At 54.4% G+C, this 23383-nt stretch overlaps 1 protein-coding gene across 2 annotated transcripts in view; it reads right to left on the reverse strand.

Moving 5' to 3' along the window:
• Nucleotides 1-4975: 4975 nt before the first annotated feature.
• Nucleotides 4976-23383, reverse strand: part of OSBP (oxysterol binding protein) — a 28384-nt gene continuing 9976 nt past the window's right edge. The window contains exons 4-14 of one of the 2 annotated variants that reach the window (XM_052653331.1): nucleotides 20723-20918; nucleotides 19533-19635; nucleotides 19170-19224; nucleotides 18855-18986; nucleotides 14179-14424; nucleotides 13780-13900; nucleotides 9033-9136; nucleotides 7913-8008; nucleotides 7018-7199; nucleotides 5355-5575; nucleotides 4976-5268 (exon numbers count right to left, since the gene is read on the reverse strand). In XM_052653331.1, coding sequence (XP_052509291.1) covers nucleotides 5126-5268; nucleotides 5355-5575; nucleotides 7018-7199; nucleotides 7913-8008; nucleotides 9033-9136; nucleotides 13780-13900; nucleotides 14179-14424; nucleotides 18855-18986; nucleotides 19170-19224; nucleotides 19533-19635; nucleotides 20723-20918 — 1599 coding nt within the window. In that variant the 3' untranslated portion in view covers nucleotides 4976-5125. Of the gene's footprint in view, nucleotides 5269-5354; nucleotides 5576-7017; nucleotides 7200-7912; nucleotides 8009-9032; nucleotides 9137-13779; nucleotides 13901-14178; nucleotides 14425-18854; nucleotides 18987-19169; nucleotides 19225-19532; nucleotides 19639-20722; nucleotides 20919-23383 lie in introns of both variants that reach the window. The other variant, XM_052653330.1, reaches the window with a different exon arrangement.

Genomic DNA, 23383 nt, shown 5'->3' on the forward strand with positions numbered 1-23383 from the left:
CCCCTAGACTTGTTTAGCTTGCTACCACCTTCCATCCAAGTTTCCAGAAACGGAAAAATACAGATTCCTTCCTCCTTCCCTCTGCTCTCCACCAATAGTCATGCTCAAGTGCTATTCATTCCTGTTCAATATTAGCGGAATTCCTGCACCTCTCATTCTCACAATTTCTCCAGCCTCTTGATTGATTGAGTACCTATCACTCATTTCCACACTGGGACTCAGGATCCTGCTTACAGATCTCTCTTTGGCTCCCTCACTGAAAACAAAACCAAGACTTCTTTGAACACTAAAGTATATAAAGACTTCCATGACTTGTGATTCACCTCTCTCCATCACCGAATCAGTGTCCTCTCCTTGACCCTAAACTCCAGCCATTCATATAGCCATCCAAACTCAGGATGCTTTCCTTCATTTTGGTCCTGAATTTTTGGTCCATGCAGCATTTTATACTTTGCTCTTCTTCTAACTTGCAACTCTCAACGCAGAGACACTCTCCTGGTTGTGGAAGGCTTCCGTGAACGTCTTTATCAGCCCCCCCCCCGCCCCGCCCCCACTCCCTATAGGCGAGTTGCCTCTCTACAGTGCCATTTGTCAACCTAGATTGTAATTGTCCATTTATCTGAGCTTGTTATCCCTAATGTATATTATGTAACAAGTTGGAAGTCCATGTTTAATGAATGAATGAAGACATACTTAGCCATATCTATCTCAGGGCCTACTGGTTTTTTGGAATGTGTTAGTCACTCAATTGTGCCTGACTCTTTGCGACCCATGGACTGTAGCCTGCCAGGTTCCTCTGTCCATGGAATTTTCCAGGCAAGAATGCTGGAGTAGGTTGCCATTCCCTTCTCCAGGGGATTTCCCGACCCAGGGATTAAACCGGTGTCTCCTGCCCTGCAGGCAGATTCTGTACTGTCTGAGCCAACAGGGAAGCCCAAACATCTGGTTCTTTACTAACTTCTAAAATTACCTGATCAAACTCAGGTGTGACTTCCACAAGGCTATTTATAGAAGAATCTGCGGTCTCTAGTTTTCACCTTTAAGGAAACTGCATCTGATCAGCTTGTTAGCGTCCCCTGCGGAATCAAGCTGAACCCCAAGAGGAGCACTTTACCTGAAAAGACAGTAGGGAGGACAGCCTGAGGTGAATGTAACCACCGTTTATTTTATGAACTTTGGAATGGAAAACCATGGACGGCTTCGGGAATGCTTCCCACAGGGCAGGGCATATGACTGGGCAAAAGCTTTATAAACCTTTAGAAACAAACTCTCAAGTTTTTATAACAATGTTAAGAGCTTCACAAGATATATACCTTATAGTGAATACGTTCTAGTGATTTTTCTACACTTCCTTTTAGGACTATAAGTTGATTTTCATTTGTCCCGCTGAAAGTAGAGCAGATCCTTGAAATGTAGAGGTTTAATGTTTTTGTGGGACTTCAGAGGTCCCTGTGGAGAAGGAAATGGCAACCCACTCCAGTATGCTTGCCTGGGATAATCCCATGGTCGGAGGTGTCCGTGGGGTCACAGAGAGCTGGACAGGACTGAGTGACTGGGCAGAGTTCCCTGACGGATGCAATAATGTGTCACTTTGCTAGGTCATACATAACTGAATCATGAGGAAGGTAGACTCCAGGGGTCTCTGTCCCAGCCCATCATGTCACAGCAGCCCCTTGAAGGACTGAAGGACGTTGAAAAGATGGAGTGGAGCTAGACAGCCTCACCCTGAGAGAAGAAAGAAAGAAAAGGAGAAATAGCCCGACATCCCTTACATGTGGAATCTAAACAGAAAGGACACAAATGAGCTCACAAAGCAGAGACTCACAGACTTAGAAAATGAACTTACGGTTGTGAGGGTCACAGTGCAGGGAGGGCCAGTCGGGGAGTTTGGGATGGACATGCACACACTGCTGTATTTTATTTAAAATGGATAACCAACAGGACTATTGTACAGCACATGGAACTAACTCTGTTGAATATTATGTGGCAGCCTGGATGGGAGGGGATTTGACACGGGCAGAATGGACACACGTATATGCATGGCTGAGTCCCTCCGCTCTTCACCTGAAACTATCACGACATTGTTCATCAGCTTTACCCCAACACAAAATAGTAAGTTAAAAAAATAAAGGATGTTGAAATGTTTTGGGTACATTCGAGTGTCCCTATTGGCGGAAATTACACATCACCTGCTGTTCAAGATTTCAGGATGCAGCTCTCACAAATGTCAGGGGTCTACTACCATGCTGTAGCTGCCAGAAAAAGCCACTGCTGATACTTCACACCCAGCCCATAATGGGAATCGGGCAAATGACTGGTACCAGATCAGTGGCCTTCCCAAGAACCAGGCTCGAAAAAATTAACCCTGACAATGTAACTGATTTTGTGGGCAGAGAGCCTTGAGCAGTGAAGGCGTCAGGAGGACAGACTCCGAGAATGCTCCTTCCTTCAGGTAGGACTCCTCACACAGTATCATCCACATTAAAAGCTTCTGGAAAGAGAGGTACCCATTTCTTCACAATGTATAGCCCAGGAGGAGGAAATGACTTAGCTACCCGCTGCCTCCCAGCCCAGTGTCTCACAGAACACAAGGTTGCAGAGGTCGCAAACTCCAGGGTTAAACAAACCCAGCTTGGAATTCCAGTGGTGTGACTAACCAATCAACTACGTGACCTTGAGTAAATTAGTTTATTTTCTGGGCGTCTTTCTTCATAGTCAGCGTGACAACCATCATGAATGTCTTAAACATTGTTTAAGGGGAAGTCAGGCAACATTGAGCGCTCCAGTCTCAGGACCCTGGACACAGAGACACAGACTCAGGGGACAGGGACCGCTCCCCCAGGCCAGGAATCAGCATTGCCCTCCTCCAAGGTCTCCAAGCCCCTTCCACTGCTTTGCCCACCTTCTCCCCTCTTTGAACTTTGCAGAGAAAAACTAAACTATCATTTTCCGTGTCCTGACGTCTTTCCAAGGTCTTCCAATCACCTCTCAGTTGCTTATACTTCAAAACACAGAATGTGAATCCCTGTGTGGATCAGCTAAGACCCTGAGAATTTATACAGGTGGGTGAAGTTAAATTCAAACATCTGGAAGCCCATGCCCAGTTTTTCACCGTTTCCCACGAAGATCAAGGTCCCTGACTCCCAGAAAACAAATCACCATGGGGCCAGTTCACCTCTTCCAGCCGCCTCCTACTCAGTAGAAGTGAATCAGACAAACAATCTGACTTTTTAAAAATTATTTAATTTAGTAGTTTTCTTGGAAAAAAAAAACAATAAGGCAAAAAAAAAAAAAACCTGAAAATATATATAGTTTTGTTTTGCGTCCGTGTGACTTTATTTCACCTGAAGGACTCGAAGCTTCTTCCTTGAGCAGGACTCTGAGGATCAGGCTGGAAACGTAGTGCAGATAGAGGAGGCAGGGGTGGGCGGACAGAGCAGGAGTTCGGTCTCCGGGGGGTCCCGCCAGCCGAAGCACCCACCCCAGGAGCGGGTCGCTGCTTCCGTGGGCCTCCCTGGAGGCGGCAGGGCGCCGTAACCCCTCGCTCGTGCTGGGAAGCGAGTCCCCGGAGGCAGCGTCCCTGCGGGCCCGGCTTCCCCTGGAATGATTCCCCCAGGGACCCACGCTGGCTGAGGCTCGGCAGTTACGGAACACTAACAGAACACCAAGGAAGAGCAGACAAGGAAGGCACCTCGATTTGCGATCCTCAACCAAGGGTGGGTGGGCGGCACGGGGTCAGATTTCTGAACGAAAACAACTGAAACGAAACGCGGGACAGAAAAAGGAGGAGACCGGGGCCCAACAGGCGTGCCTCTTACCCGGCCCCAGTTCCCAGCGAGGACCAGCTACGCCGCGCGGCGCGCGGACAGAGGCGGGCGGCAGCGGGAAACGCCCCTCCTGCCCCTCTGCCCACTCTCCCCCCGGAGGAGGAGGACAGGACGCTGGGCAAGGGGCAGGGTTTCGTCCTGCAGAGGCGGGTGAGGAGAGCGGAGCCGAGACGGCAGTGGGCGCCCAGGATGCGACCCGCGGACACAGACCCTGCCGGGTGACCGCCGACGGGCCCGCCCAAGGGGGGCTCCCATCCGCACGAGTGTGTCCGAGAGTTCCGGGGAGACAAGTGAGATCAGAGAGCAAGATTCTTAACGGGAGGGAGGGAAATCAAACAGAAAATTCGGCCTTTTCTCTACATATATATAATATACAGGTATTAACACATTATTCCAAAAGTGGCTTCAGTCCGTGGGCTCTGAGAGATGGTGAAAACTCACTCGGGATAAACGCCTTCTCTCGGATTCTGAAGTCTGTCAGAACGGGGCAGGTAATGCTTTGTCCCTCGGGGCACAAACCTGAGCGGGTACTGTGCCCGGAGACAGAGAGATTGGAGGGAGAGAGCGCGCGCCCACAGAGCGAGAGAGCAGCCAGGATCGCAGAGAAGGCGGCGGGGACGGTGGGGTGAGGGCGCGGGAGAGCGCGGCGGCCAGCCGTGTCCACGCGGCCTTGTGCTCCGGGTTCTCCGAAGCTCTCTGCCTGAGGGAGTCCGTAAAGCACCCCCCCACCCCTGCCCCGTGAGGAAAAGGCGACCCTCCTGCGCCGCCTGAGAGGCCGGGCGGCCGTCAGGGAAGGCGGAGAACAGCAGCGGGCTGTGCCAACGAGCGAAGACACTTCCTTCCAAGCACGGCCTCTGCGCGTCCCGGTCCTGCAGACGAGCCCCTCGCGGGCGCCCCGTGCAACCCCAGGAGTCTCCTGGGCCACGCCTCGGCTCCACCAGGGCGCTCACCACGCTCCGTCGCCAAGTCTGAGCGTGATTCTTTTTCGAGGGAACCTCTAGGATCAGCTCCCGCTGCACAGCGCCGGGCGCCCCGCAGCGTGCTCCGCGGGCCTGGCTGAGTGGCTGCTCCGGGGGCTGAGGGCCAGCATCTCGGTGGCGCGAGTGGGGGCCCCCTCCCCGACACGCACGCAGGGTCCAGAATGTTGATTTCAGGGTCAATCAGCTAAGGCAACCAGCCAATCACCACCAACGGCGTCTGCTTCTGGTGACTGATTCGCAACAAGTGATTGGTTAAGACAGACGAGCTCGGCGGCAGCACCGCAGCAGTCCGCGGGCTCCTCCTCCTCGGCGGCTCCTTCAGAAGATGTCGGGGCACGAGTCCCAGTCCTGCCGCTCCTTGCACTCCCAGTAGCCGCCCCGGTAGATGTGCGTCAGCTCCCGGGTCACCGGGTCCTTCCTGCGCTCGAACCACAGCGCCTTGTAGGGGTCGTGGGCCGCGCCTGTAGGGCAGGAGGCGGGGAGGCGGGATCAGGGCCGCGGGCGCCTCCCTCAGTCGGGGCGCGGACACGCGACGGGGCGCCCTTACCGTCCTCCGTGGCCCTCATGGCCTCGGCCTCGCGCTTCTTCCTCGCAAGCCGCTGCTTCTCCTCCAGGCGCTGCTTTTCCGCGTTCGCTTCGTCCCAGCGCCCGTTCTCCATCAGCCTCTGGTCGGGCCGCAGCCGGCTGTCGGTGGGCGCGGTGCCGGCCTCCCAGGCGTTGAGGGTCAGAGCCAGCTCGGAGAAGTAGTACATGTTCTCCGCGTTCTTCCTGCAGGGCAGGGGTCAGGGAGGGGCGGGCAACGCCAGAGCCCAGAGCCCCGGGAGCCAGAGCACAGCTGAGCTAGCCCCAGAGATACAGCCCCAGGTGTCCACAGAGCCTGTAAGGGCGCCTAATTAAGAGACCCGGCGGGGCCACCCCCGGCCCTCCCAAGGCACGTCCCCCCTCTCCTCCCGGGGTCCCCCAGCTGGATGGTTTCCCAGGTGTGGGTTATGCTCAGTCGGAATTAGGAAGACTGAAACACTCTACTAAATAAAACCTCAAACTTGGTTCCTTTTGCTCTTTTCTACCATGTTCTGGGGTAACCTTGGCCATCACTAAGGACTGAACATATCAAACGATGGCAGCCTCCACCTTAATTATTCCCAACGTCCTCGCTTACTCCTTGGAAGGAAAGTTATGACCAACCTAGACAGCATATTCAAAAGTAGAGACATTACTTTGCCGACTAAGGTCCGTCTAGTCAAGGCTATGGTTTTTCCTGTGGTCATGTATGGATGTGGGAGTTGGACTGTGAAGAAGGCTGAGCGCCGAAGAATTGATGCTTTGGAACTGTGGTGTTGGAGAAGACTCTTGAGAGTCCCTTGGACTGCAAGGAGATCCAACCAGTCCATTCGGAAGGAGATCAGCCCTGGGTGTTCTTTGGAAGGAATGATGCTGAAGCTGAAACTCCAGTACTTTGGCCACCTCATGAGAAGAGTTGACTCACTGGAAAAGACTCTGATGCTGGGAGGGATTGGGGGCAGGAGGAGAAGGGGACGACAGAGGATGAGCTGGCTGGATGGCATCACTGACTCGATGGACGCGAGTCTGAGTGAACTCCGGGAGTTGGTGATGGACAGGGAGGCCTGGCGTGCTGCGATTCATGGGGTCACAAAGAGTCGGACACGACTGAGCGACTGATGAACTGAAGGACTGAACATATCAAATGATGGCGGCCTCCACCTTAATTACTCCCAACGTCCTGGGCCTTATCTCAGGGACCACCATATTGCCATAAGCCTTTAGGCCACAGCGGGTAGGCATCTTTCTCTCTCGGCCACTTCTGAACAGTTTTGCTCTAAATTACAAAAAAAATATTCTTCTCAATCAAAATTCGAAGGACCTCTGGGTGTGTGCGTGTTCAGTCGCCAAGTCCTGTTTGACTCTGCGACCCCATGGACTGCAGCCTGCTAGGCTCCTCTATCCATGGGATTTCCCAGGCAAGAAAACACTGGAGTGAGTTGCCATTTCCTTCTCCACCGAAGGACCTTTAGGAGACACCAAATTATTTTTTGGCAGGTGTGGTCTGAGTCGTTTGAACTCTCCTGGGACAAAGCAGGTGACAACCCCACCCCACAGGGCCGCCTGGGGTCCTCTGCAGGCGTCCACACTGGCGCTGGTCCGCGCAGACTGAAGCAGGAGGGCAGGGGAGGGGCCGGCGAGATACTCACGGTAAAGGGTTCCGCTTCCAGAGCAGCACCCTGCTCTCCTCCGCATCGTGGCCGCGCTGCCGGGCATCACCCCCGTTCTCCCCGGGGACCGGCTGCACTTTGAAGCAGTCCATTTTCTCATCCCACGTGCCCAGCAGCGCGAAGTGAACTCTCCCCGACGCATCGGTCACCTCCCCCGTCACCTAGGGGTGGAGAGCAGGCTCAGGAGGGCGGCACAGAGGCCGCGCCCCTGGGTCATATCGGCTGGCACCCTGCTGCAGACTCCGGGGAGCCGCTCACTTACTCCGCGAGCGTGTGCCTCAACGGCTCACAGGAACAGCGTCGTGAATGGGGCGTCGTTGCACTCTGTGGCACGGCGGTTTTTGCCATATGACGTATGCAGGAGAAGGGCCTGACCATACTGGGTATTATGCTGTGTTCTCCTCCCCAGAAATCAGAGAGACCACAGACGGACCTCTTCACTCACCCAACACAACTCCCGGCACAACTCCGCTGCGGGGGTAACGGAAGCCTCGCCTGACTTCACAGGGGTCGCACCCCCGTGCCTGCTCCCTGTGGTCCTTCCCTTGGCCCTGCTGCAGCGTTTCCCGTTTTCAGGCTCTCACAGTTCTTTCTGTTTCTTTGTTTGCCACATTCGCTCAGTTTGCAGGATCTTAGTTCCCCGACCAGGGATCGAACCTGGGCCCAGCAATGAAAGCACCCTCACCACTGGGCCAACTCTAACCTCTCACTGCTCTTGACTTTCACTTTCTAACTTGCTGTCTCTTGCTGAGGTTCTCCTTTACCACTCCTGTCTTTTGCACACACACACATCCGTCTCTGCCAGCTCCAAAGGAACAGACTTTCTGCAGGACATACACTCGGTGAAAAACACTTTAATTCCAACTTCTCTTACCTTTCTTGCTACGTCCCGAGAGAAGTAGCTGTAAGGAACAAACTTAAGATTGCACTTGTCTCCCGTCTTGTGATTCACAATGTCGATTTCACCAGACTATGAAAAGAGCAGAACCGTGGGTTGTCTCATCAGGACCGAATGACCTGGACACACGCTAAGCCCCCCGCCGCGTGACTCCTTTCTTTTCAGTCTTACGCTGAGAGCTCGTACACTGGAGACTCAGGTCTCAGTCATTCTTGAGATGCTGTGAAATGCTTTTCTCATCTTGGTATTCCTGGTTGCAATCAAGGCCAAATGGCCTTTCTCTTTAAATTGTGCACCACGTGAGGTGGCATAATTCGGCCTCCAGCACACACACTGATGTTCACATAATAATTTACCTTCCCAAGCCAATCCTCCACTCGCAGTCTTCATGACCTCTGCGCTTAAATCAAAGGGTTCTGCTCAGTTCCAAGACTACACGTGGTGGGCCTCTCTGTACCTTATTTGTCTCATTCTCTCCTCCCTTCTATCTTGTGAACCCCGATCCACTCTTGAAGACTCAGTTTCATTCCCACACCTACTATGAAGCCTCTCCCACTGCTCAGACAATATCCCCTTTTTTCCTAAATTTACTGCAACCATTGTCTTAAGAGCAAATTGATAATTAATTAGATACTATCTTAGTATACCTCTTATGAGGGTCATTTTGTCAAGTACTTTTCATCCTACACGTATCTGTCATAAGTCTCCAATGATAAAATAACTCTTGAGGGAAAATGCCCCACTGACTTGGTACCCCAAGGACCCCGCATCCCTCCCGGCAATAAACGTCTGATGCGCAATCAAACGACGGAGGGTGGGAGCTGTGCTTATCACTTTCTTGGAGCCTTCCTGGCACCCAACACAGTCCTAGGGCAGCAGTCACCGGATGAATGCGGTACCCTGGTCATTTACAGAGGGTAATCTGTGGGACAGAAAGTCGGCAGTTGGGAGCGTGGTTACTGCCGGAGAGGAGTCCCTTCAGTAACACAGAGAGCAGGAGCGGCAGTCTGGGTCCAGGTCCCGCGTCCTGAGCCCCGCAGAGATGGACAGGAGGGCACTTCTGGGCTGCAGAAGCGCTCAGAGGCCCTTTGCTCACCTGGTCGATCCACAGTTTGCCCACGATGATGTTGTGCACTGTTGTGGTCACTTTCTTCCACGTGTAGTGGTGCCCCGTTGCATGGAAAATACAGTGGATGCTACCTAGAAGCAAAGCGCGGCACACATTAAGCCAAACGCTAGAAAAACAGCACGTGCTGGCTGGAAATAATGAAGGACTGATTTTATTCTATCAATACTTCTTACTTTTAAAAAGAAAACAGTACATCAGAAAGGACTTACAATCTTTACAAATGTTGGAAGTATTGAATTTTTCACTTGATTTTTAAATTTGTTAAATATGAATAAAATATAATTAAGGATGATGAACACTAACAACTGATACCGCTGAACTGAGAAACAGTATTCTGCAACAGCAGAAATAAAAATGAAAGCAAAAACCCCAGTCTTCACTAACTATGCCTGCCATACTAGCAGCAGAATTAACAAGAGCAGGTCAAATCTATCCCAACATGAAAAAACCTGCCTTGTGGGAAAGAGCACGCTGGTGGTCAGCACTGAGGACACGCCCCATTGTGAGTAACTGGCTGTGTGACTTTAAGAGAGTCACCCGTCCATATACGGGCATTTCTAAAAAATAACCCTTTAGCTTTTTTAAGTCTTTACTGCATCTGTTACAAAACTGCTTCTGCTTTACAGGTTGGTCTTTTGGCCTCGAGGCATGTGGGATCGTAGCTGCCGGACCAGGACTGAACCCGCACCCACTGCATTGGAGGGCCAAGTTTTAGCCACTGGACCATTAGGGAAGTCCCTACCTTTGAGCCTTAATAGAAAAAAATAGTAATAATAAAGAGGAGTAGTGGATAGACCAAGGGCTGAAGGATCAGACAGAACTGGTTCACCGGCCTGTGTCGTATAATAAAGAATTCGTCTGGTCTTTGTCCGACATTTAAACCCTTGCAATTTCCCAAGTGACAGTGTCTCTGTTACTCGTGAGGGTCCTGGAGGTGTCTGCCAGTGTGGTGCCTCAGCTGGGCCCCTGGACAGCAAAAATGATCTGAATCAACTTCTTCATTAACTCTGGAAATTAACCAAAGGCTTACAGTAATCCAAGAAGCATTTATTCAAGAAAAAGGGCTGAATCTCAGCAGCAAAATGAGCTGTGTGGCATTGTAACTTGTCCTGTCGCCCTCTCCCCAGCTCAGCAGAAGCCTTGGAAACTGGTAGCCTCACATCATGATAACCAGGAAGAGCAGCCAGCAGGCCAGCAAGCACTGAAGAGGGCAGAGCGGCATGAAGCCCCCAGAACCCAGCTCCAAAGTTGGCACTATCTGACCTGTCTGGCAGTCCCCTGTTAAGTCCCACTCACAGGGCTGATCTTTATTGGATCTGATTCAGCACCAGCTCACCTCAAAAAGCTTCTTTCCTGGGGCAAGTATCAAAACAATCAGTGGCAATTATTTACCTCAACAGCTGCCACAAGTGGTGATAACATTTGGAGCACTTGAAGAAATAATGGCCAAAAATTCCCCAGGTTTGACGAAAAACACACATCTACACATCCGGGAAGCTCACTGAATGCCAAGCAGGATCAACTCAAAGAGTGCCACACACACACCCACTGTAATCAAATTAGAAGGAGCCAAAGGGAATCGTCCAGCCTGCAAGGAACAGCGTGAGCAAGGGCCCCGCAGAGGCCACGGGGCCAGAGGCCATGGGGCCAGAGGCCACGGCAGGACACAGCCGAGAGGCTGAAAGACAAAGAGCACCAAGCCCAGAAGGCCCCGTCCAGCAAAACCATCGTTCACAAACACAGGCGGACGCAAGACATTCCCAGAAAAACAACGCCGAAAGAACTCATCATTAGCAGATCTCATCTTCAAGAAATACTCAAGGAAGTCCTTCAGGCTGAAATGAAAACACATGAGACAGTAACTTAAATCTACCTCAAGAAATTAAGAGACCAGTAAGTGCTGAGTCACTCAGTCGTGTCTCACTCTCTGCAACCCCATGGACTGTCGCCTGCCAGGCTCCTCTGTCCATGGGATTCTCCAGGCAGGAATACCGGAGTGGGTAGCCATTCCCTTCTCCAGGGGATCTTCCCAACCCAGGGATCGCACCTGGGTCTCCCGCATTACAGGCAGATTCTTCATCATCTGAGCCATCATTAAAAGACAATTATGTAAAGCAACAGTTATAAAACAATGTTGATGGAATTACAATGTACAAAAATGGGTTGTATGACAATAAAAGCACAGGGGGAGGGGAAGGTAATGGATCCGTACAAGGGCAAAGTTTTTCTATACTGGAGAAATTCAGCTGTATTAATCTGAACTAGGTTATTAGAAGGTTTTAATACCCAGGGTAACCACAACAAAAATATCTTTAAAAACCACTGTAAAAGAAATAACCAGGGAATTTAAATGGTGAACTGGAAAAATCCTATTTACTACAAAGAAGGGGCTACTGGACGCACAGAGGAACAAAAAAGACCTAAGCTCTACAGAAAAAAACAGCAGATGTAAACCCCACCTAATCAGTCAGCAATTATAATAAATATAGATGGATAAATCGCTCTAAGCAAAAGGAGAAACTGGGAAAATGGATAAGATACAAAAGGAGGATTTTTTGACCCAAGTGCCACTGGAGCAAATTCAAGGTGCGTGGAGCCCAGCACCCCCGACACGGAGACCAACAAGCTGAGCGGCGCTCCCTTCACAGTCTCAGACCGTGACTCTCCTCAGGTCTGAGAGCTCCGAGCTATGAAAGAATAGTCTTATTGAAATGTACCTCTTTAGGCTGCAAGCTGCCACTCAGTTCCAAAGTGAGTGGATGAGTAAACGCATCTTTATCCTCTACCACAATCTTCATAATTTTGGAAACATCAATTGCGTTTCCTAGAAGCATTCTTTTTTCCAGATTGCAAGAATTCTAACCTTTTCAGTCTACTTTACAAGAACACTCACACTTTATCTGCCGCACTTTTAACCCTGTCTGTACCTCTTTCACCAGTGACGTCTGTCGGCTTAACAATTTGCCCTCTGAGAGGTGAACATCCCTGAATATGTGAAAATTAGACTGCACAGTTCTCCTTCCAAGTCACGGATGCAAAGCCATGAAGTACAGCTATCCCCAGGGCCCACATCTGGAAGTCCCTCTTTATGCTCTGTACTCAGGTTCCTGTCGCTATGTCAATTCTTTGTTCAATTTCCCTACAAAGGCAGAGATCTCTGTTTCATTCACTTACATTTTCCCAAACATCTTAGAACTACATCTAGTATGTGGTAGATACACTAAATAGCGAATCCTTAAAAAACCATAGGAATGGAATCGGAACAGAGAATTTTTTAGAACTCTTAAAAACTCGGATTCACAGCTTTTATCATGTTCCTATAGTTATTTACCCCTTAAGGGATTTGCAATTAGTCCAGTTACAGAGAAAACGGGCAGCAGATCACGGGTAATTCAGGTCTACCGCTCTTGCCCACTCAGAACAAATACATAGAACCCAGCCCTGCAGTGAGCCTCAGGGTGCTCTGAAACTCTTCTTCATGGATGAAATTCACATGCAACATAACCACTGGCACTCCAGTTTTGCAGATTAGGTGTGAAATCACTTAGTCTCCTTTTCACCTTGGGGCCTCTTGCATATTAACCACGAAGCAATAACGGTAACACTGCAGTTTCACTTCCAACGCCCTTGGACTGGTTTCTAACGTCTAGTTTGCACTGCGCCTGCTACACTGTTTTCTGAGAGAGCGCGGGCGGAGCAAGGCAGAAAGCTGTCTTGCAACAGCCCAGCCCTGCAGCTCCGCCCCTGAAAGAGGCCTGCTGTCAGCCGTCTCCAGGCTGTGCGGTCTCTCCATCTGCTCTGGGTTTCCTTTCCTGCAGACCAGCACATGCTCTTCAGCACGTACAGGGTCAAACGTGGCTGCTCTCGCTGAACTTCCAAAGAGCACTGAGAGCCTGCTACACTTTTTGAATAACCGCCGCTTCTCGCCTTAAGTACAGACATGCTTACATGGCATACTAGGATTATCCCTATTCCCAGGCGGGATCCTTTCGGTCTTGGTGCAAAATTAACTTGTAATCCAATAAGATCTTTTAAAACAAAGTTTCACCTTACCTGGAGTTTAGCTGTTACATAAACGATACCTAACCCCTCTGGTGGAGGGAGGGGGAGGGGCTACCCGGAAGCCTAACCTTGCAGTCATAGGAGAGATCTGATCTACGGAGAGAAACTGCCTGCTAGGGAACGAGGGGCAACACCACCAGTTTAAAGACACAATTTTTAAAATGCACACTGAGATGTATGTCCTAAAGTAGCACTTAAAAGTAAAAGGACGTGTCAAAGCATTAGCCACTCAATCCTGCCCAACTCGCTGACCCGAGGGACTTCTCGGTCCACGGGATCCTCCAGGTCAGAACACTGGAGCGGGCTGCCGTTCCCTTCTCCAGGAGACCTTTTGACCCAAGGATCCAACCTGCTTCCCCTGTACTGCAGGCAGTTTCTTTACCATCTGAGCCACCAGGGAAGCCCCCCAAATAAAGATGCATTAAACGTAAGCTAAGAAGACAAAGAACCTGTGACTGAGTGGCTCCCTAAAGAGTCTCTCAGCCCTCATTCACCCATGGCTGAGAAGTTATGTGACCTGCAGAGCGGGCTCCCAGGTTCAGTGCCCGAACCAGGCCTCCAGGCTCCCGGCTCTGGAACCAGTGACCTCCTCTGTTCCGCCAGAAAGGCTTTCCTTCCCGGAGCACCAACCCTTACCAGGCGCCGGCCTTACCGAGGGGCATAATGGAGAGGTATTTGCCGCGAAACTTGCTGGTGATCTTGATCTCCTGCCGCAGCGTCCAGCCGTTTCTGGACTCGGCATGGTGTGCAGCCGCAGGGGGATGGTGGCTCACCTGGAAGAGACCGGGAGCTCAAATGAACAGGCAGGAAGGAGGAGAGAATCTGCCTAGGGGCTGCCTAGTCACGCCCCAGATTCCTGCTGGACGGCGCACACCCGCAGCAGGAGGTGAACACTGGGGCCTCCAGGGCTGAAGTCCTGAAGAAAAGGAAGGCAGTCTGGGATGACGGGATCTGGAATTCCTGCAAATGCTAACACCCAGGGTGGGGAGCAACCCCCCAAACCCCTCCTTCCTACAACAGGAAGCGTGCCACAGTCCTGAGGCTCCTTCACCTGCTCACAGAGGGATCGGTAGCCATTCTCCTCTAACCGGTCCAGCTCAAAGGTCTCCCCGAGGAGTGGGTTGAACGGCTTGCTGGTGCGGAAGACAGTGGTGGAGTAGGAGGACACGGTGAAAGCTGCAACATAACAGAGCTGTTCTAGAGAACTCTCGCACGCGGCCGCCCGGTCCAGCAGCTCGTGGTACTCCAGGTCTTCAGTGAGGCGCTGAAGCATGGACAAGGGCTCGTTAAAGTTCACCTGTCAGGAAAAGAGCAGATGTCAACGCCTTGCCTGCACAGCCACACCACACCGTTTCTTCTTTTCTTTCTCCACAGTTGGGGAGACACGCAGACGTCCAGAAGATAAAGCAGATCCCTGGGGAAAGCAGCCTCTGCTCAGTGGGGACGCTCTAAGCTCTGAGCCGAAGAACAGCCCATTCTCTGTGGTGAGCTGCTCGCGCCTGGGACTGGGGAGTCTCCACCTGCACTGATTTGCTAACTGAAAGCTGAGATGGGAACCATGCCTCTCCTGCTCAGCACCGCCTATCCAGTGGCCCCAGACGCCTGGCATCAAACAGGCATCGAGTGAGTAAAAGGGGAATGGGTGTGAGCACAAGGACACCCAGAGCGGAGGCTGGGCACGCCACCCTTCTGCGGAGGAGACGAAAGCTAGCCGAGTCCAGGAGCATGCAGCCCTGACGGGGGCACGCGGCAGGGGCCAGCGGCCGCTCCGCACGGGGCCGGCACCGCACCCGGCTCAGTGCCCTGTCAGGCCAGGTGCTGCCCTCTCCTCTGAGGCTGCACAGCTGCGCTTCGGGACCAGGAGTGTTCACGCTGGGGGCCAGGAGAGGGCTCTGCATGCTCCTGTCTTCAAGTTTCAGAGCCAACTTGAGGACACTCGCCGACAGGATGAAGCGAGCGGGTGTCTGTGTGTGCCTCTCTCGGGGAGAAGGTGTCCACGCATGCCACAGATTCAGGGGTGCCAGGCCCTACACAACCCCCCAGGGGCAGAGGAGTGAACAGGAGAGACTTCGTTCTCCCCATTCCCAGAGAGGCAGCTTCTAAGGTGACTGTTCGGAACGTATCATGACTTTACTGTTTAGAATCCTATTATCAAAAGGGGTTAGGTTCCCAGGTTAGCCTGTAACGCTGTTAGTCAGCAGCACAGCCAAACAAGCCTGAAAACCAGCTCAAGTGCTGAGTCCAGAGAAGAGAAGAAGGAAGAAAAAACAGCCCTTTGTACCGAATGAAGCTGACCGAAAGTGCCGTCTGGTTACTGAAACAAGCAATAATGGCACTTTTCTTTCCTAGAGTCCTACCTCTTTTCCTGTCTTTTTCTCACTTTTATCCGACCTCCTGCCCGCCAATCTCTCTGAGTCACATACTACCCTAATATTTACTGTCCTCCCAGTTACGGAATATCTTGTAATTTCCACTATGACACTTTGGAGAAACAAAGTTTAAAGGGAAAAAAAGTCTACTTGAAATAACATCACCCAAAGATAACCATCCTTAACAGTTTTATATTTTTTCTATGCATTTATGTATTTTAAAAAAGGGCCGTGTTTTTTTTTTCTGAGAAATGAACCAAGCATTTCCCTGTGAAGATTTCCCGGTGGGGAAGGACGATCTACCATGCCTCAACTAAAGGCTTCAAGTCGCACTCCAGCGCCAGCTCGCCCGTGGAGAGAAGAGCCGTGTGACGAGGAAAATGCACATGGGGCGGGGGAGCGGACGCACAGAACCCGAGTCCTCCAGGCCTTTCAAAAGTAAGCACTTGTTAACCACGCAGACGAAACCTCTCAGGGGCTGAGCTGCAGCCGACTTGCAGTGACACTTGCACACATTTTGGGGAGACTGGGGTGGGGTGCGCTCCGCTGGCGGCCACGGACAGGTCAGCCCCGCAGCGGAGGGTCGGCGCATCCTCGGGCCATCACCACTCATCACACGCACGGCCTGGCCCCCGAGAGCTGTGCCAGGACCCACAGCGTCCCCGAGAGCAGGCAGGCTTTTCCTCTTGGTCTTTTTTACCACTCAGAGGCCTCACGCGGGACAGAGAAATCTGAGACTTCGAAGTGGAAGGGAGCGGGCATTAGCGACATGGTCAGTGGAGAGCGGGGCAGCGCAAGAGACAGCCCAGACAGCAGCAGAAAGCCGCCGGAGGGCGGCAGGGGTCGAGGCACGCATGGGGTTGCTGCATGGAGCCACAGGCCCGGGCAGGAGCTGAGGCCTCTGGGCCCGTCCAGCGGGAGCACGGCCCAGAAGGACGCAGCCGCGGAGCTCCCTGGGGTGCCTCCCTCCTCCTGCCCACTCCAGACGCCTTCTGGGGCCTTGCCCGGGCGCCCGGGCATGCAGACGGGAAGAAACCGCCTGGGGGCTCGGCCTCCTGCAACTCAGCACAGGCAGGCGAGGGGTGAGGGCCAGGCTGCGGCAGCACCAGCAGGAAGGGACGGGGACGGGGGCCACCTGGACGCGGACGCTCCTCTGAGCAGGAACTGAACTTCCACGGCGATGACTGGCCTTTCCAGCCCCCTTTCCTACCACTTCCTTAGGGCGCTGGGCCAGAAAAGTAGGGCTTCTTTTCAAGACCCCACCCCCACTCCGTGAACCCATTATTTTATGTTTCCCTCCACGATGCCTACTCACGGCCCTTTCCGGTCTGGAAGGGAGTCTTTTTCTACCAAAAGTTCTACACGCTTACAGACAAATCTATTTGTTTTCCAAGATTCACAGTTGCTGAACGATATATACATGCCAGGCCCTGGCTACGCATCAGGGGTACAAAGACTGGTAAGACAGGCTGGGCAGAGCGCCGTCCACGGGAGGCAGAACCACTCACTGCTCCGTAGGCCCCAAGCGGCCGGGAGCCTCTGTCTCCGGACAGCGCGCGGGCAGAACCTTCAGCCCCCCGCACTCCACTCTCCCCTTCGTCCACAGGCAGCGGAATCCCCAGTTCTCATACCAGCCACGCCATCAAAAACAGAAGTGGTGATCTCCAGCTAGCTGAGGCCACGTAACTGAGTTCAGAGTAAATAGAGAGACTGAAGGGGATGGTTCACGCAGTTTGCAGGAAGCACCCCGAAAAGGCAGGCGTGCCATCTCCCCTCCCCCACTGAGGGTCAGGGCTGCAGCAGCCCTCCAGCACCCAGGAACCGAGGCCACGGGGCAGGGCCACGGGGCAGGGTGCGCCTGGTCACGGCAGCAGGAGCATCAACCAGAAACCGACCACCTGCTTCTGGACTCCAGCGTGATGGTGACTGAAGCTCGTATTTGTAGGCCAGCTTTTTCCGTGAAAGGCCAGACTGTAAATATCTGGGCTGTGAGGGTCATGTGGCCTCTGCCACACCCACTCAGCACTGCTGTTCTGGAAGTAGAGCAGCCACAGACAATCAGTGCATGAACGCGAGTTCACTGTGTTCCAATAAAACCGCCAGGACAAAGACATCTAAACTGTACGTAATTTTCAGATAACAAAATATTAACCTCTTTTTGATATTTTCTAGCCATTTAAAAATATGAAACGATGCCTGGCTTGTGAGCTGCACAGAGGGCAGCAAGATTTGCCCCAAGGCCACAGTCTGCTGACCCCTGGTCTAAACCAACGTATTCTGGACTCGTTAAATTGAACCTATACCTAACTGATACAGCCCCGGGCAGCTTGGCCGCCAGTAAATGCTCAGGCGATGAAAGAGGAAGTGAAACCCACTGCCCAAAAATAAACAGGGGCACTTGCTGGAACACAGGGCTGAGACGGCTTGCCCTGACGGGATGCCTGGGTGAAGGGGGCTGACAGACGGCTCTGTAGTTGGCTCCTGGAGAACAGGCACCCGCCAGGGTAACAGCAGACTGGCAAGGGCGTGTGGGAGCTGAGGGAAGCGCGGGCAGAGAGCAGCGTGGGCCAACGCCGCAGGGGGCAAACCGAGGAGCCTGTGCGGACCTGAGGCGGCTCCCCCGGGGGGCACACTGCCTGTGCACAGGCCGCCGCTTCCCTGCGGGGAGGGCAAGGCCCGAGGGAGCTGGGCTCCACTCAGAGCAGGGAGCAGCAAGCAAAGGATTCCCAGGGAAGTCGCGACGGGACCACGTTTGCAATCCTAAACCCATCCCCTTCTAAAGCAGTCTGGACAGATGGGAAGTGGGCCTGATGGGAGGCAGGGACGTCAGCCCAAACGCCACCGTCCCCCGGAGATGGGCCCCGGCTTCCTCCCTGGAATCAATGGCTCTGCTTTGCACTCCCCAAGCCTCTGTGCGTGCAGCACTGCCCACCAGACGGTCACAGAAAGCAATGGCCTCTACCTGTCTCCGCGCCTGTCTCTTGAACTACACGGTTCGTGAAAACAGAAACGACGCTGAATTTATCTCTGCATGGCCCCAGCACATCTGGCCTAGGAATCTGCTCATAAATCACTGCTTCTGAACAACGCATCTGATTCTTGCTGATCTGGAAGCATACCAGGAACCTAGCTGAAATCGAAGCCTCTGGCTCTAGGCGATCGTCTATGACAGTGCGGATAACACGGGTCATGCCGCAGGCGGCCGCGCGGGAGGGCAGGGCTGTCCCGGCAGCGCCCCAGGCCTGAGGGGCCCCAGCGTGTGAGACCCTCCCCGGCGTGTGAGACCCCCCCCCCCGGCGTGTGGAAACCCCCCCCCCCCCCGGCGTGTGAGACCCTCCCCGGCGTGTGAGACCCTCACCGGCATGGGGATCTTGGAAAGCTCTTTGCCGATGCAGTTCTTCATGATGCTCCACAGGTTGAGGCTGTAGTTCGGCTTGTAAGGTATCCGCGTCCGCTTCTCCTTCTTGGTCTCCTCCAGCTGGTGCTTGTACTGAGAGCAAACACAAAGCCATTCAGGGGCCTGCAGAGAACAGGAAACCCAGTATTTCTAGGCCTCCCTTCCCCCCACGCTAAAACAAGAAAAATCGGTGTCTCTTTCCTCTTCGTGCTTTACAAGCACATCCCTGGGAACATACTCGGTCCGTCCCTGCTCATCACCCCAGGTGAGAGTTACCTGCTCATCAAGGCTGATGTCACTGCTGGCTCCACTGATGTTGCTGCCGGTGCGTCTGCACGGGCGGGAAACGGATGGGGATGAGAACAAGATCAGAACTAGACGGTGGTCCTTGCCATGTCTTTACAAAGCAGAACGCTAAGGACATTGCAAAAACTTATTCACGAGTGAGCGAGAAACGACACTTAGGAAAGCGTGCATAGGAATAAATGTCTCTGGAGAAGCTGCTCAGTAAAGACAGACACTCTCCCAGGTACTTAGGGCCAAGAGTCCAGGCCTTGGGAAACAAGCAGGATATTCCCACTGAAACACTTCCTGCCTCTCGACGGCTGGGCACGGGGAGGGCAGTCAAGCCTGACTCACTTGTGGCCCAAGTTCTCGGGCACGGTGATGATCTCAGGGGCGTCAAAAAACTCGTTCTCGTCATCTTCGTCACTCAGGTCTCCCTTGCCAGAGCAGGACTGATCTGCTGGGAGAGGGACGAGCCGCGTTCGTTCACTTTGTGACATTTATCGAAACCTGGCAGGCAGGCCTTCTACACACGCACCACACACACGGGAACAAGGATAGCAGGGCACACGGAAGGCTGAATCCCGACTCGTGTGAGGCGCCAACACCAGGGACCCGGGGCTCCGCTGTCCACTGCGCGAGGCCTGCTGGCCGGTCGGACACCCCCCGCCCCAAGGCCCCCACCTCTGCCAGCGCCACTGGCCGGTCGGACGTCCCCCCGCCCCGAGACCCCGGCCCCCGAGCCCCCCACCTTTGCTGGTGCCACTGGCTGGTCGGACACCCCCCGCCCCGAGCCCCCCAGCCCCTGAGCCCCCCACCTTTGCCGGTGCCACTGGCCAGTTGGACGCCCCCCGCCCCGAGCCCCCCACCTTTGCCAGCGCCACTGGCCGGTCGGATGCCCCCCGCCCCGAGCCCCCCACCTTTGCCAGCGCCACTGGCCAGTCGGATGCCCCCCGCCCCGAGCCCCCCAGCCCCTGAGCCTCCCACCTTTGCCGGTGCCACTGGCCAGTTGGACGCCCCCCGCCCCGAGCCCCCCCACCTTTGCCAGCGCCACTGGCCGGCCGGACGCTCCCGCCCCGAGCCCCCCAGCCCCCCACCTTTGCCAGCGCCACTGGCCGGTAGGATGCCCCCCGCCCCGAGCCCCCCAGCCCCTGAGCCCCCCACCTTTGCCGGTGCCACTGGCCAGTTGGACGCCCCCCGCCCCGAGCCCCCCCACCTTTGCCAGCGCCACTGGCCGGCCGGACGCTCCCGCCCCGAGCCCCCCAGCCCCCCACCTTTGCCAGCGCCACTGGCCGGTCGGATGCCCCCCGCCCCGAGCCCCCCAGCCCCCGAGCCCTCTACCTTTGCCGGCGCCACTGGCCGGTTGGATGCCCCCCACCCCGAGCCCCCCACCTTTGCCGGCGCCACTGGCCGGCCGGACGCTCCCACCCCGAGCCCCCCACCTTTGCCGGGGCCGGCGCCGGGCGCTCCCGCCCTGAGCCCCCAGCCCCCCACCTTTGCTGGTGCCACTGGCCGGCCGGCCGCTCCCGCCCCGAGCCCCCCACCTTTGCCGGGGCCGGCGCCGGGCGCGCCTGCAGGCAGCACCGTGGCCCCCCGGAAGGCCCTCTCCAGGTGGTTGTGCTGCTTCGCCAGCTGCTCCAGGGTCTCCTCCAGGCGGATGCGCTGGTCCCTCTCGTACTGCAGCGACCTCTGCCACTTCTTGCTGTGGGTCTGGGCCAGCACGAGGAAGTCTCTGCAAGCCTGCATGGAGGCAAAGCGCACGTGGGTCCCCTCAACGCGACCAGTCAGAGTCCCCCCTATCTCTGGAAGCCCGCTGAGTAACCTCGCTCTGGGAGCCCGAGCCAGCGAAGCGCAGTGATCAATGCAGAAAATAAACAGAAAACGCTGAGTGTGGCTGTCACGGCGGTTCAGCATTCTCCTGGTCGTGAGGACCACACGGATGCCAGCTGAGCAACAAGCCTAGACCCAGGTTTGTGGCGGCACGGGAGCTGCTCCAGAGGAGGCCTGCTGACCCGGAGGGCAGAGAAAGCCTGGGGCGCCGAGTGTGGCTTCCGACCCATTCCTGACCACACTCAAGCCGCCCACAGCAGAGGAACTCAACAGCTGAGTCTGCACCGCATCACCCCGAATAGGGGGAACTTCCTTGGTTTGTATATCGGTCCCTAAGAGAACCACCGACCTCAAAAAGCCGACGCCTATGTGACCTCGAGAGAGGACACAAACCCGTCGGTGCTCAGTCCCACCCCAGGCTCCATGTGGGTTTCAGACCCAGGCCAGACAGCTGGCTGCCGACGCAAAGGGCCCCGGCGGCCCCACCCTGTCACGGAGCCCCTGGGCCGCACACCCTTCTCAGACACGCAGATCTCCGCCGGAGCTGTTCGCGTGGCCTAGGATGCCCTCCGCCCCCTTCCTCTACTTGGCCAAGTACTCCTCATTCTTTGAGACCTATGGCAAAGTTACTTCTCCGTGACACCCCCTGCCTCCATGCCCAGAGGAGCCAGGCTCTCCTCTGCTTCCGCAGCACTTTGCACATATTTCTATTTCTCAGCATCCACAGCATCCGATCGTGACTTTCTCTCCAGATGGATCATGAGTGACTTGAAGATACCATTTATAGCTTATTCACATGCTTATCTCCAGCTCCTAACTTGGCCGCTTTGTACACAGTGGGAGTCCATAAAGTTTGCTCAATAAATAAATGGAGAAAGGAAGCAACGGAAGCTTAAAAGTCTAGACAATGCTAAAGAGAAACTAAAAGGTAAATAGAATATCTGCTGCCATGGTTTCAGCCCTGACCTATGGACTAAGGCCTATGGAGTCAGGAGCTCCGGCTTTGTGCTCAGGGAGCCACAGGTCAGACTACCCAACTGCCTACCCAACAGCTCAAAGCAAGCTCAACATCACTGGGCCCCTACCGGGCTCACCACGCTCCCTTTCTGACTTGGCATCTTCTCACTGGCAGAGAAGCAAGGGTCTTCCTGGACTCTGAGTCTTCCCCGCTCCCCGAGTCCAACGATCAGCGCCTACGGACTGTTCTTTGATATTGCTGGGATCTTCACACTTCTTTCCAAGCTCCGTACTCGAGGCGGCACAGAGAACATACCCTGGGTCGTCACAGCTCCATCCCACTGTCTAACTGGACTCTGGCAACTGATTAAACAGAGAGGCGCCTCACATCCTCATCTGTGAGGCAAGAATGACAAGCGCAGCGCTCTCACAGCATTGCTCAACAGAAACAGGTAGAGCTCACAGAAGGACCTGGCTCAGAGTCGTCACTGAATAAGGTGACCGTGACTAGTTACGCCTGCACCAAAGTCGGCCTCGTCCCCTCCTAACCCACCCCCTGCCAAGCCCATGCAAGATCTGCACACACAGCGTCCCCGCCCACCTGAACGCCTCTTCAGCCTTCTCTCGGCTCCCTCCTCCACCGGAGAGGCTCGCAGACCCTGCAGGGCAGGATGCGCCCCCGCCACACGGGGACCGGCTCCTCACCCACGTCCCGAGACCAGTGACAACTTGGTCAGCGAGAGGTGAGGGCATGCCGGGCACTGTGCCCACCTCTCGACACCCATGAGCTCATGAAAGCCTTTCCACACCGCAAGAGCAGGACCATCGCCACTTACAGAAATGGAACTGGGGTCACAGAGGAAGGAGGCACCCCCGGCTATAGAGATGGTTAGCTGGGGCCGCTGGACTCCACGGCCCCGAATCAGAGGTGCCTTTTTTCTACAGGAAGACTTTCTCAGGCCCTCCAGCATTTAGTTGAGGTGTTACCTTCTCGAATCCTCCTGGTCTGAGCTGGACGCCCCCAAGGATTACAGCACAGCAACCTGTGCCCACATCTGTCGGGGCGCTCAGCACACTCCATAACCATCTGTTCACCTCTCAGCCCCTAAACGGAGAGTAATCTCCCTGAGGGCAGGGACCACAGCCATATTCCCGAGCACTGGGCCTAGAACACAGAAGGTGCTCAACCGTCTTCACTGAGTTAGAAAATGGATACATTAACACAGTGTCAAATTCACTGCCCTGCTTAGAGACCCACCCTGGTAGCAAGAAAAGCTGTATCCTAAGCAAGCAGGCAGCTGAGCGAATTCACGCGCTCTTCCTTTGCATTGACACTGCCTGTTTTGAGACGTGATGTGCTACACAGCACTTTTCAGGCCTTGCCATTATCCCCTAGGAAACAGTACATGGATTAAAAA

The sequence above is a fragment of the Budorcas taxicolor genome, chromosome 15 (genome assembly GCF_023091745.1).
Source record: "Budorcas taxicolor isolate Tak-1 chromosome 15, Takin1.1, whole genome shotgun sequence".
NCBI classification, from domain to species: Eukaryota; Metazoa; Chordata; class Mammalia; order Artiodactyla; family Bovidae; genus Budorcas; species Budorcas taxicolor.